This window comes from Protomyctophum bolini (assembly GCF_963924005.1).
Source record: "Protomyctophum bolini genome assembly, chromosome: 21".
Taxonomy (NCBI): domain Eukaryota; kingdom Metazoa; phylum Chordata; class Actinopteri; order Myctophiformes; family Myctophidae; genus Protomyctophum; species Protomyctophum bolini.
In genome coordinates, this window is record NC_137882.1 from 27,997,085 (window position 1) to 28,010,951 (window position 13,867).

The following is a 13,867-nucleotide window of genomic DNA, read 5'->3' on the forward strand; positions in this document are numbered from 1 at the left end:
AGAGGACGTGCACTAAAGACAACGTGAGACCGTCATGTGGCCAATATGAATACATCTTGTGACGGGGTTTGTTTTATATACAATAACACACTGCATTCATCTCTCATAACGTACGCATATATATAGCGGCAGTGAATCTGCAATGAATGAATGACGTTGTGACGTCACGTGGCAGCCACAGTGGGCGCCCCTCATTTCACGCAAGTGTGATTTTTCATTTTTATCGTTGGCTATTCAAAAACAGCAGATCTACTAGCTGACAGCGCGTCAAGTTTCAGTGTGTGTGTGTGTGTGTGTGTGCATAAACAGAGTGAGGCAATGCACCTATTCTTTGATGGGATGCCAGTTGTGGTATGAGGCAACTTCATTGTCAGCCTTAGTTATCACATACCTCAAACAATGATTGTACACACACACACACACACACACACACACACACACACACAAGTTGACTAGTCGAATATGTAAAAAAAATAATATATATATATAAATCTTATCAACTAGTACCAACAAGGTTGACTAGTGGATTTACAATAGTCGACCAGTTGAATAGTCAACTAGTTGCTTAATGCCCTAACACACCCACACACACACACACACACAGTCGGTACGGGGCAGATAGGCCTTTGCCCTATAGCTAGAAGCCTATACGTTGAAAGTAGCTATAGCCTTGACCACAGTGTGCTTGTCGAGTATGAGGTTATCATCAAACGTGACGCCAAGGCTCTTCACTGAAGAACGGTCTATAGTAGACACATTTATGGACACATTTGTGAAGAAAGCTAGTGGTAAGCATTTCCTTTTCAGATTTGCCACACATTTCGCAAAATTAAATGCATGGTAGGGAAATATGTTCATGGCAAGGTCCGCAACATTTACACTTATTAGCCCACAGACCCCCGTTTGAAAACTATGAAGGATCCCCAGTTTGACACAGAAAGTATGGACAGTCGCACAGGTACTCCCAAATTAACTTTGTGAGTCGCACAGATTAAATTGTAGGTCCCACTCCAAATGCATGCACTTGCCCACACGTACACAGTGTGTGTGTGTGTGTGTGTGTGTGTGTGTGTGTGTGTGTGTGTGTGCACACGTGTGTAGTGAGTACACACTCTCTCGCGCACACACACACACAGGGAAATGTGAACGCACAGCCCTGGGGGGCTTTGTTGGTGTTGGGCAGTTAAGTGTTTGCAGTCATTTATAAGTGAGTGGGCAGACATGCGTGTCCATGTACACACGCGCGAGCGCGCACAGCGAAAGTGGTTTTGAAAGTTGACGTGGGCTGTTGCTGTCGAAAGTGGTGAAAGTCAACATTTGAAAGCAGTTAGTTAGTTAGTTTATTTATCTCAGTCATTTTTAAACAATACAGCTGGACATTCAGAATGAGGGTTACAAAGTTACAGTTTGACTCCTTGTGTGCCGCGCGATCCAAAGCATGTCTATGGCTCAGATTGAGCTAACTCACTCCCCGACAACGACGTCTTTTGACATATTTTCCGACACAGTAATTCTATGCATACATTATCAATTCAGTTTGAGTTAAGTTGGATAGCCCCCCATTCAATGTCTGCACTATTCAACACATATATCTAAAACAACAACAACAAGCAACATAAGAGTCACTCTATATACATACATGAGCCAGCATGTACTATAGGCTATAAATGGAAAAAAAATACAATAATAAAATAACACCATCTTTCAGTTCCTCATGCCGAAGCTCATCTAGGTCAAACAAAAACCAAAAAAAGCAACAATGCCGCGCAGCTGAAATGTTTCTGTCGTGCTTTGTTTGAAGAAGCTTGAAAAAAAAACGAAGGCCGTTTATTTGTGAGCAAACAATATCCGGCATGCAGTGTTGTTTATGAGAGTGCGTCTTCAAGAGGGTTCCTATAACCAGCGCGCCTGAGCGCTTTGAACCTTGAGACCCGCGTGTAGCAACTCCACCACCATGCACCACCACCACCACCGTGTTCTATATCTCCGGAGGGGAAGCCTTTCATCTATTTTTAAAGCCTGTTTTTTTATTGCTCATTGCCGCTCTCTGGGTTTTGACACTAACCGAGGGATTTGCGGTCAAACTATAATAAAGCGAGCGAGACTCCTGTCCAATCGGCTTGGAGGAGGAGAGGACCGGAGAGTGCTATAGTATGTGATGCGTTAACATAACGAGCCACCTCTCTCTATTCAATCGTTCCCCGGTTGCAGCCCATGCTAGTCGTAATTATTAGTTTACCCAAAGTTTGTGAGCTTGTAGATCGGCTATTTGCTGCGAGTGTAAAATCTGCCATTATGACGGCATCAAGGCCGGCCAAAATAAATAAATCACCTGTAGATTTAGTCGACTGAAACTAGACTAAACACTAAAACATTCCAGGTGACTAAAATGTGACTAAAACTAAATGAAAACGTTTCAAGTAGAGTCGTGCCGATCCCACCAATTTGGATGCCACATATAACTTGGATATGTTCGGAATTGTTTGTTTGAGCTGACAGGCCCCTTTTTTGACGGCAATCAATCAAGTCACTTCTGTCCATTAATATATATTGTTATATATATACTTTTAGGGGCATGTCATGTGGTCTATATACCAATACCTGCCAGCCTTTGTGATCACGATCTACCTTTTGGCCACCCCTGGTGTAGAGGGTATGGGCGTGTGACATCGTCCGTCATACCCTGAAGTTACGTGGGAATGCCTATAGTGGCATCCAAACAGAAAAGTCCTAGATCTGATTGCCACTCACTTCATGGGGTTGATTTGTATACATGCACCTTGTAACTTTGTGCTGAAAGGTGCTTGATAAGCGAGTGCACGCGCACACACGCACACACAGTGGGCTCAGCCCACTCAGAGAGAACCCCCTTCCAGCCCGCCTTGCGGCATTGCAGGTCAGAGATGCAAAAGCAGCACATCCACTGTGCAGTACTGTACGCACGCACGCACGCACGCGCACGCCCACACACACAGTGCATGACAAATCTACAGCAACACTCCGACATAAATAAACATGAGGTGCCACGGCCCCACCGCGCAGCGAGGCATGCTTCATCTGACTACCGCAGCGCGTGCCTCGACTCTCTCCCCTCCCCCTGAACCCTGCGGAACCAGGTCGACGTTCGCTTTGCATTCACGGCGACACGGTAAATTAGTTAATGAGAAACTGCTGCCTTTTACCTAATTTCCATTCGACCCCTCTGCTTTACGATGGATAGGCATTTAGCAGACACTCTTATCCGTGGCGATTTACAGTAAGACAACCAAATAACCACACATACATAATAGATTATAGAATGTAGAGTATTAGTATTAGTATGTATTAGTCCGGCAGGCTTCTTTTGTTTAACCCATTCTGACCTGAGATCAGATTCTGAAAACGTCTTCTACATCCTGACAGTTTTCTGAAAAAGCTACGTTTCTATATGTCAGTGGTTCTTCGATTTTTCAAAAATAGCAGACCTACAAGCTCGTGGCGCGCTATGAGCTTGTAGATCTGAACAGTTAGAGCCCAACCAGGCGGAAAATGCATCTGCCGCCGAGAATGGAAATTAGGTAAAGGCAGCAGTTCTCATTAAAACTCATTTACCGCCCGATATATTTCGCACCCTGCTCTTATTATGTACTATTATTTATTATATTATACGTTCTTAATACAAAAAACGGAACCAGAACTAAACACGGCTAACACGGTTAGCCGCAATCATTTTTTTAATACATATATTCCGCCAAAACATACATTTTGTAACCGCGACCGGCGACGCTTTAGTTATGAGCCGCGATGAAAGTTTGTTTTGAAGAAGAAAAAAAAACGCAACCCGTTAACTCGTATAGTATAGGTGGTATAGCAGGCCTATAGTGTTATCATTTTTGTTCCATGTCGTGACAAGTATAACGGTTCCAGGCGTGAAAAGCTTTCCACCCGACAACGGCGGGCGTGCTAAGTAATTACTGCCTCTGAGCGCCGTGTAAATGGGTGCTCTTGTAGTGTCGCACACCAGGCACGGCAGAGCCATTAGTGTCGTGTGCGCCTCAGCGAGCAAGTCACAGGGGGGTGTATGGTCTGTTTTATGGCCTCTCTTCAAAGTGACTGCCATTCCGGGGTCGGGTCTCGGTGAGAACTCCATCTCTCAGATTAAAAGGCTTGATATATATACGATGGTGCAAAACACAAGAGCCGGCCGGGCAAACACCGCCACCGACGGTATAGGTTATCTGCCCTTTTTTAGAACATTAACGTCACTTCTCACCGGTGCTATGTCATTATTCCGACCTCCAAAAAATTCCAAACTAACACTATATCCCAAACCCTAACCTGTATCTCACCCGGCAACGTAGGTCGGACTAAGGGGAGGTCGGACTTATTGTCACATAAATAGTTATGATTAAAGGGACACTTCACCCTTTTTTTCTTTTTGCATTGAACATTGGAATTGTATTTTTTTGTTTTTGCCTTTTAGGCAAATAATCACAAATTGTAATCACAAATTGCACAGGGCAAATATGACACATGTAACCATATTGTTATTTTAAAAAAAATCACACCCGTGTGAAGTGAGTGGTGCAACTCCATGTGGGGGTCCCCGAGGGGTCCCCGGAACTTCCACCCACAGGAACGCGCCCAGGGTGTGTTATAGGCTCTGCAACAGTGACACTAAGGTGGTGATAATATGCTATTTCCGTGCTCAGACCCAGGGACAAAGCCAGCCAGCCAAGGACACATACAGCCGTCTATAGGAGTGGTTGCACCACTCAAAAAATTACAAAATAGCGGACATAGTTGCTCTACAAGCTTACAGCAGGTCACAAAGGACGTGTTGTAAGCTTGATAATTGCAATTATCTCAAATAATTGCGATACGCCTACTGAACTTCCGATGATTCAGACTGAGAGCTGCCGTTTCCCTTTCCCTTAGGCAGTGTTTCTCAGTGTTCCCACCCCCCACCTCGGTCTACAGTTTATTTTACTCTTAGTATTTTATATTTGTGTACAGCACTTTGCTTCAAAGCCATTTTAAATGTGCTCTATCAATAAAGTGTATTGAATTGGATAGCCGTATATAACGGGGTAGTGCAGGTTTTGGAAATAATTGGAGCCGTTGCAGGGACTCTGCAGCAGACCGCCGTCTTGGAAAAAAATAATTGAAACGCGGAAAGGAGAATGAAACTTTAAAGGAGCATATACCAGTGTTACTGCTGTCTGGGGCTGGCCATTTGAACCCATCGTTCTCAAAGGGAGGTGTGGGGACTCCCAGGAGTCCTCGAGCGGCCCCAAGTCCCGAACCTCTATAGTTTTAGCGACGAATTATGAACACAAATCTTCTCTTATGGAGGTGTCCATGGCACATAACGTTTTTTTTTTTTATGGCGTACGGAAGAGCACATTCCCATTGGCACAAGTGATTGTTTCACAAGAGTGTGGTCGTGTTCTTCTAATATAACGTCCTGTATTGTGGTGAAAAGGGGTGCATATCTCTGGTCCGATGTCCTAACGGTTTCCGACGCGCAATTGTCCGACACCCTACCCCAAACCTACCCACACGCGGAAGCCCTGGGTCTTAAATCGGCCACGTATATGCCGGACTGTTGGTATATGTCAGACTACAGTTTGAGATGTACAGCGGAAAATGATCCTTCTTCCCTGGTCTTCAGCCTTCACAACAAAGATAATACATGTATTGTTCCAAAATAGCTCATGTGCTACAAGCTCACAAGATGTACACATCAGAGTGTGCGTGTGTGTGTGTGTGTGTGTGTGTGTGTGTGTGTGTGTGTGTGTGTGCGTGTCCTTACTATGAATGCACTGGCGTGTGCGCCTGCACAAAATGTGCCTGTTCGTGTCCATTAGTGTCATACTATGGGAAATGGCTCAGACTGTTAAGTGGTCCCTGTGGTGGGGGGGTTGTGGTGGAGTGCGGTGACATTCTCCCATTCTCCCCAGAGTCTCGGAAAGCCATTAGCGGCGCAGCGCCCTTTGAGACCGTCTGAGTACATGCGCCCCCGATGGCTGTGTGACAACATCGAACGTCCCTCAGGTGTAGAATATAAACAACATCCTAATAAAAAGCACTGGAACACTGTGTTTCATATTAAGGGAGTGCCCCCCGCCCCCGTTGTCCAATCAAAACACCACATTTTGGTGTTTTGATGCGGTGTTTTGATTGGATAACGGGGGCACTCCCTTATTATAAAAGTACAAACCTTTGTGTATATGTTCACATGACCCGATGAAGATCAAACAGATCGAGACGTTCTCAATTCTCAATAAAGAACGGGCTCCATCCAATATCTGCTGAAGTTCCTTCAGCCCTGCAGCACCCAGCATGTCGATGTGCATGTTCTACGTCCGCTCTCATAAAACAGGGACACAGACAAAATATCTGCGGGTGGGGCATGCATTTCCAACTTGCATCGTTCCAAGTAGGCCAGTAGTAGTACCCAACGGGGACACCGCTGTAGAGGCTCCAACGGGCACCGCTCCAGTATCTATGATGAATGTGCCAAGTCTCTGTATGTGTCATATCATACGTGTGTATATGTCTGTTATCCATGTAACTCCGTAACGATAAGTAAGTAAGTAGCCTTGCCGAGCCATGAGGCCCATAGGGCAGGAGCCTATCTCCTGTTTCTGTAGCGTGAGGCAGCTTGATGTACAAGTACACCCCCTGGACATGACGCTAGTATGTCGCAGGGACTTATACCCCCAATCCAACCCTTGATGCCGAGTGTCAAGCAGGGAGGCACTGCAGGGTCCCATTTATTTTAGAGTCTTTGGTATGACCCGGCCGGGGATCGAACCCCGACCTCCCAGTCTCAGGGCGGACACTCTAACCACAAGGCCACTGAGCTGGTAACGATAACGTAACGATAGATCCGCTTTATTTACTGAGAACGAAACCGGTACGCAACTATACCGGTAAGCATGAATAGCAGCTCCTCATGGGGTTGAGACGCTGAGAAGCAATTCAATTAACCCATTCTGACCTGAGATCAGATTCATACGAGGTTTCCACTGGACACACACTGGTCTGATTAACCCATTCTGACCTGAGATCAGATTCTAAAAATGTCAGTCGTTCTTTGATTTTTCAAAAATAGCAGACCCACACAAGCTCGTAGCTCGCCACTCGGTGGCGCGCTACGAGCTTGTAGATCTGCTATTTTTCAATAGCTAAAGCACGACTTGATGCCAACACCAAAATGGGTTCCCGTTCAGAATGGGTTAAATTACATCAGAAAGAACCTAATCAGCAGACCAATGAGCAGTCACGGTAGAGAGAGACAGATGTGACATTATCTTCTTTTCCATTTAATTTCAGTTCAGCACTTCAGCGTCGTCATTTAATTTTCGGCTCAGATCATTTAGGGTAATTTTATGGCATTCGTTTTTTCCACGCGCTGCACTTAGTTTGAATAGGCTTGTTATGTGTGCGATGGGTGTTGTTCAGAATCATGATGGTTTATAATATTATATACAGAGTGGAGTGTGGGTGTCGGGTTACCAGATTGACAGATTGTACTTGGTTGGTAATACTTGCAGTCTTGCTTTGATGGTGCATTTTAAAACATCCTCCCCAATAGCGGCATTTTTGTACATCGAATGTGTGATAATAGCTGAATCAACACAGGCCAACTTTCCCTGCAGTTTAAGACCACGCCAATGTTCTTTGCTTCAGTCTGTTCGTGCTAAGCAGAACCCACACACCCACACATTTGAAATGTGTATTTATGTCCACATAATGAGAAGTACAGGAATACATTGTACAAAGGACATAAACACTGCCAGTGCAGTTTGACAGTGGGAGAGATAAAAAAAAACTAAAAGTTTACATCTGTAGCCTATAGCTGTGAGATGGTCTGCACTAGCTGCTGATACTTCAGCACTTTGGTTAGAAAGGCTTCTTCCAGGCTATATAGTCAAAGGTACAGCCGACCTCGAGAATGAACCGTTTGCGAGTGCCGCGCTATGAGCTTGTAGATCTGCTCTTTTTCAATAGCTAAAGTATATCATAATGAAACACCAACAGGGGTTCCTTACCGAGGAACCTGAAGGTCCGGCGCACCAGCGGGTTGAGGTAGCAGCAGTCGCCCGTGGCCACGCTCTTCTCCGAGCGGTCGAACTCCTTGGACGTGTACTGGATCAGGAACAGCACCGTCTCCGTCACCGTGATCTGTATTATACGAGCCGAGAGATAAGACACAGGCAGCGGGAAGAGAGAAGATGAGTTTATGTGTTCCGTCACATTCTGTGCATACCGGCATCGACGACCATACACAAGCATAAAGGACGGGGTGGACAAAGAGCAGCGTTGACTGCAGGCGGCAGTAGCAGCAAAGCATAAGGCGATACACAAAACCAGACCACACAATACCAGAGCGTGGCTGAATAAGAGCGCATTGAATTACTTAAAGAAAGGAGTCAATGCATGGCAGCCTGCCGTGACAGGTGACAGCAGACTCTTCACAGTACTAGAGCGTGTCAGAAATAAGTGTCAGAGCTGAAATCGACATGTGAATATGAAATAAATGCTTACACGTGTAGCTATAGGTGTAATGTTATAGAGGCCACAGAAGTGAACCTTTCAAGCCTGTTTCTCTGCAAGACATTACTCTATAAGCCATATCTCCAAAACTGGTGGGTCAAACGGAACAACGATATGTCAATTTGAAGCTATATGATTCCTGCTTTCATGACATGAAAAAAGAAAATGCAGTCCTCAGTCAAATATAATCACATTTGTCCGACATGACGGCAGTGTGAGTGTCTGTGCACCTCACCTGACTCCGCCACATGGGGGGGGGGGCGGTAATTTGAGCCACCCCCCAACCCCCACCACCATCTGCCAAAAATAGCTGATCTAGAAGCTCACAGCGTGTCACTTGAAGATCGGCTATTTTCATTATTTGTGACCAAATCTTGATCGGGATAGGATGTTCGACGTCGGGTTGTCGCTACTACGAGGTGTGTGTGTGTGTGTGTGGACTCAAGACAGAGAGCCCAGATGGAGACAAAATTATTTCACACCTCCATTCACACAACGTGCCATGGGACAGTGTATAGTAGAGTCTCCCCGAATAGAATGTGTCAATGATTATTTTCTCTCCGCCGCCGTGTTCTCAAATTCAATTCCCTCCCGAGGTTGAATTCCACAACTGGAACCGAGTCAATCCGATCAAGGCGTGATCTCATTTTGTTATAGACTTTCACTCGGAAGAAAGAAAACAAAGCAACTCCTCCTGAGAATCGACGGTGTTGTTGCACGTATACAAGGACACCGGCGGTCAGACAGCGAAGACAATAAGGTTTGCAGGACACCTGTGGTCACTCTCAGACAACTGGACGGACAGTTAGTGTCACGTGACGTCACGTCCAGGGTTTAACCCATTCTGACCCGAGATCAGATTCTAAAAATGTCTTCTATGTCAGTCGCTCTAGAAAAGAACAAACATTCTGGCCTTGACAGCCCATACATCCAAACAGTTCTATCTGATTAAAACAACATTAAACTTGCCAACTTCTATACTATACTACTAATATACGTTCTATGCTGAAATTGTGTGCAGGCGATTATTTTCGGAAGCACATTTCAATAACACAATATCCTGCCGACTCGTGCATTATGTGAGATTTAGAAGCATGTGGTACACGCAGGAGTGTCGAGTGGTTTCCAACGAGTGATTCAAAGCCAACGCTCCATGCTGCTCAATGTTTTGCCACGGGGGGGGGGGGGGGGGGGGGGGGGGGGGCATGTCACAGTGGAAACAAAGTAACGCATGTGCATAATGCATAGTCTCTTATCTATTTTACAATCCTAAACCTGCGCGTCACATTAGCTCAGGGCAGGATTGCCGTTTAGCAAAACACCCTCCGATCCGGGCACAATGTGCGCGGCAGACCTGCAGCAAAGACTTGCGTGTTAATACCCAAATGTAATACCTTTACCCAAAACACACACCTAGCCCCGCCATAGCCCCGCGCACTGCATGTTGGGAAGGACACAGCTAAATGTAGGGGCCACCGATTGCTGTGAAACATCCCCCTCACATGGTCTCACCACCCATTTCTGCTACACCACACACACACTAACCTATACACAATTCTCCACACACAACACGGAGCCCTTATTGGCTTAGCCCCCTCACATGCCGATCCCACGGCACAACACAGCAACGAACAGCTGTGATTGGCAGCCACACACTACATATCATACATCTCATCAGCACAACACGCATCGTCGGATATGCCACGTTCTTCCGAGCATTGTTTCCCAGTCCCACCACGGACTCATAGTGACCTCGTAATCAGTGTCACCGCAGACACATGGGTTCACACTGTGGAGGATTTTTGTATAACGGGGGAGGGGGACTTGAACTGACAAGTGAGTGAGTGAGTGAGGAGTGAGTGAGTGAGTGAGTGAGTGAGTGAGTGAGTGAGTGAGTGAGTGAGTGAGTCAGTGAGGAGTGAGTGAGTGAGTGAGTGAGTGAGTCAGTGAGTGAGTGAGTGAGTGAGTGAGTGAGTGAGGAGTGAGTGAGTGAGGAGTGAGTGAGTGAGGAGTGAGTGAGTAGTGAGTGAGTGAGTGAGTGAGTGAGTGAGTGAGTGATTGAGTCAGTGAGTGAGTGAGTGAGTGAGTGAGTGATGAGTGAGTGAGTGAGTGAGTGAGTGAGTGAGTGAGTGATGAGTGAGTGAGTGAGTGAGGAGTGAGTGAGTCAGTGAGTGAGTGAGTGAGTGAGTGAGTGAGTGATTGAGTCAGTGAGTGAGTGAGTGAGTGAGTGAGTGAGTGATGAGTGAGTGAGTGAGTGAGTGAGTGAGTGAGGAGTGAGTGAGTAGTGAGTGAGGAGTGAGTGAGTGAGTGAGTGAGTAGCCTCGGAAACCCAGACGTTTTTATTTTCAGGGAGTGTGCGTGTGCGTGTGCGTGTGTGTGTGTGTGTGTGTGTGGGACTACGATGTGTAGCCATCTGTTACTAAATGTGAAGGGCACAATACTAATAATAAGGATGAGCCGCCCCCCAAAGGGCGGCGGAATTAGTATGCATAAACAAATGCATGCATGATGTGCACTATACAAGTACAAAGAAAACTCCAGCTCGCTTCAGTCAGTTGAAGTGGAAGGGCTCTTCGGTGCTCAACAGGGACAACTTGAATCAGAGAGAATAATACCCGGGCACTTCAGGAGAGTCTATACCCAAATAAAACACACGGGAGCACTCGACTGGTGCCATTTTGACTCACGTCTTCCTCAGAGTCAACCCGTTCTGACTCTGAGGAAGACCGTACGCCACTCGAAGTGTCCGCTAAACGATACATATCAATGAGTGCATTATAGTCGACAAGGCGCATCTCTGACAGTGCGTTCAAAGGAGTTGGATTCAAAACTGCAGTTTGTAGCGCCCGCACCCTGAGTGGGGTTGGCATAGGGCTTTTCTGTGTGGGGACGGGCGGGCGGACGGACAGACATCATTATAAATAGTTGCTGTTGGTATAGGCCTGTCGCGGTGCTCAAATTTCCCCACCGTTTCCACCGTGCTTCTCAACACCGGTAACACAGAATCCAACCAATAGGTGTCCTAATAGCTACTGTGGAGTCAGTACTGCTGTATATGGGGCCGACATGGACCCTCACAGTACAACAGGAAAAAGCTCTGGATGGAGTCTACACAAGAATGCTACGAATGGCACTATAGGTGTCACATGGACGGACCGCATCAGAAATGTGGACCTCTATGGGGACCTACAGTACCACACGGACAAAGTCAGCGAGAGAAGGATGAGGCTGGCCAGGGCACTGCGTCAGGCACCCAGAACTGGGTGAGGCAAGTTAATTGACCCTACGGGAGCCAACCACAGGGCAAAGCCAGGAGGGGAAAGAAGCGTGCCACCTAATGTAGACGTGCTGCGGCGCGACAGCTTGGCAGAGCTCAATAACCTCATGTTGGATAGGAATTTGTGGAGGGCAGCGATCCAGGAATCCCGAGTTGGTGTTGGCTAGACATCACTCTCGCAGCAACTACTACTACTAATAGACCTGCCTGGCATTGGTCCAGAAACAGAAACTAACAGTGCAGCGCTTGCACTTCTAGATCTTAATTTCCAAAGTAACTTACATCAAGGCTTTAGGGCAGGCGGTATAGGCAGGCACGGTCAAAAAATACAACTAGAAGATAAACAATCCAGCAGAACTCTTTTCATAGTTATATTTCCCTCGCCGAGACCAACAATGCACGTGTTTCAGCTCACATATAGCCTTCATCAGCGTTGATCAAGACGCTAACAGGAAATAATTACAGGATTAAGTGAGAGTGCACCGTTGCTACAGGTTATTGTGAGTAAATAAAGCACTAAAACATTGTGGAAGTATAAGCTCTCCGATGCAGCTATAAGACCTGTCACCAAACTAAAGTGAAATCTGACACCACAAATCTATAGCTACACCACACACACTAACCTATACACAATTATCCACACGCAACACAGAGCCCTTATTGGCTAGCCCGCTCACAAATCGCATGCTGCAATCTGGAGGAGTAATATTAAAATTAAAAAAAAAGTTTTACAAAAGTCGGCCTCCTGGTGACGCTATAACAGGCCGTTCTGGACATTTTGGGGGAAGACGTTCATCGTTGGCATCCAGGGAGAGTGTGCGCAAAACCTGGCATTGACCGGGTCAACGGTGCTGGAGATTAGCTGGTAACAGACGCACGGACACACACACACACACACACACACACACACGGACACGGATGAAGTGCAGAACACACTCTCTCCATGCCTTCGGCCTGGTGGAGACCATAAGACATAAAATATGGAGATAAGAGGCATGCCCGACAGCAACGCAAGATTGGCATCTGGGGACAGATTGGGATCCGAGGACAGATTGCTTGCCTGTCTTTATCCTCCCCCCCCCCCCCCCCCCCCTGCATAGACATATAAAGGTTTCGGCTCTGGAGTGTACGTATGTGTGCTCAAGGGAGGGCAAAAAGAAAAAACAACACAGAGATTCCTTACGGAGCAAGGAAGCATGAGCGTGCGTCACAGTGTGCATGCTCGGGTCTGACAAGTCCCGGAAAAGACGCGCTGTGATTGGCCAGTAGACACTTGAGTGGCAGCGTGATGTAGTGTGCCGTCCACTCTGCTCCAACGAACTGCAGCAGCCAATGAGGCATCTATTTTTTTTTATATCTCTATGCCCCACCACCGGCCATGATGCTTGAGACAGGCGGAGGATTGAAGGTGGTTTTCAGAGCAGAGACCAACCTCTGGATGCTGAAAATAAAGAGTGTGGGCGTTGACTCTCCTGACATAAATCCCCCCCCGGGCTATGTTTCATGTGGGCAGGATGGATAAAAAAATAAATCATAAAAATAGCTGATCCACAAGCTCACGACAGACACATTGCATTGTGACACGTTGTGAGTTTATATAGATCTGTTATACCTTCGCGGTTCGTCGTGAGCATTACAATAGGGCTTAAGTGGTTAAATCATAAGAATCAAACCCGTTTCTTCCCGTCAACTATATACTTGAACCTCATTATTCGAACCTCAATAGCCTATCTAGAAGCTGACAATGCTTCCTAACCCCAACGTGACCTGTTGTGAGCTACACTTGCTATATTTTATTTTTTACTTTTTTCGCAAAGGGAGGTTGTGTAGGGGCAAAATAGCGGTCGAAGTACAGAGCCAACTCAGGTCCGTTTGACTATACTGTATGTCTGGAGGGTTTAAATGTAGCCAGCCTCATTTACATGACCGCTTTCAAAACAACAGCACTAAGCCGAGGCAGCCGCACGCGGCCTTGACTGAATGCCAAGAAATGAAAAGGCCAAGCATGAACTGGTATAACATTTTTGCGAGAAGCAAGACCGACAC

The 13,867-nt window shown here is 46.4% G+C and overlaps 1 protein-coding gene across 1 annotated transcript in view; it reads right to left on the reverse strand.

Moving 5' to 3' along the window:
- plppr5b (phospholipid phosphatase related 5b) overlaps positions 1–13,867 on the reverse strand; it is a gene marked incomplete at both ends in the record, with an annotated part of 88,458 nt that overhangs the window by 43,795 nt on the left and 30,796 nt on the right. The window contains one exon of the mRNA XM_080794082.1: positions 8,040–8,172. Coding sequence (XP_080650208.1) covers positions 8,040–8,172 — 133 coding nt within the window. The remainder of the gene's footprint in view (positions 1–8,039; positions 8,173–13,867) is intronic.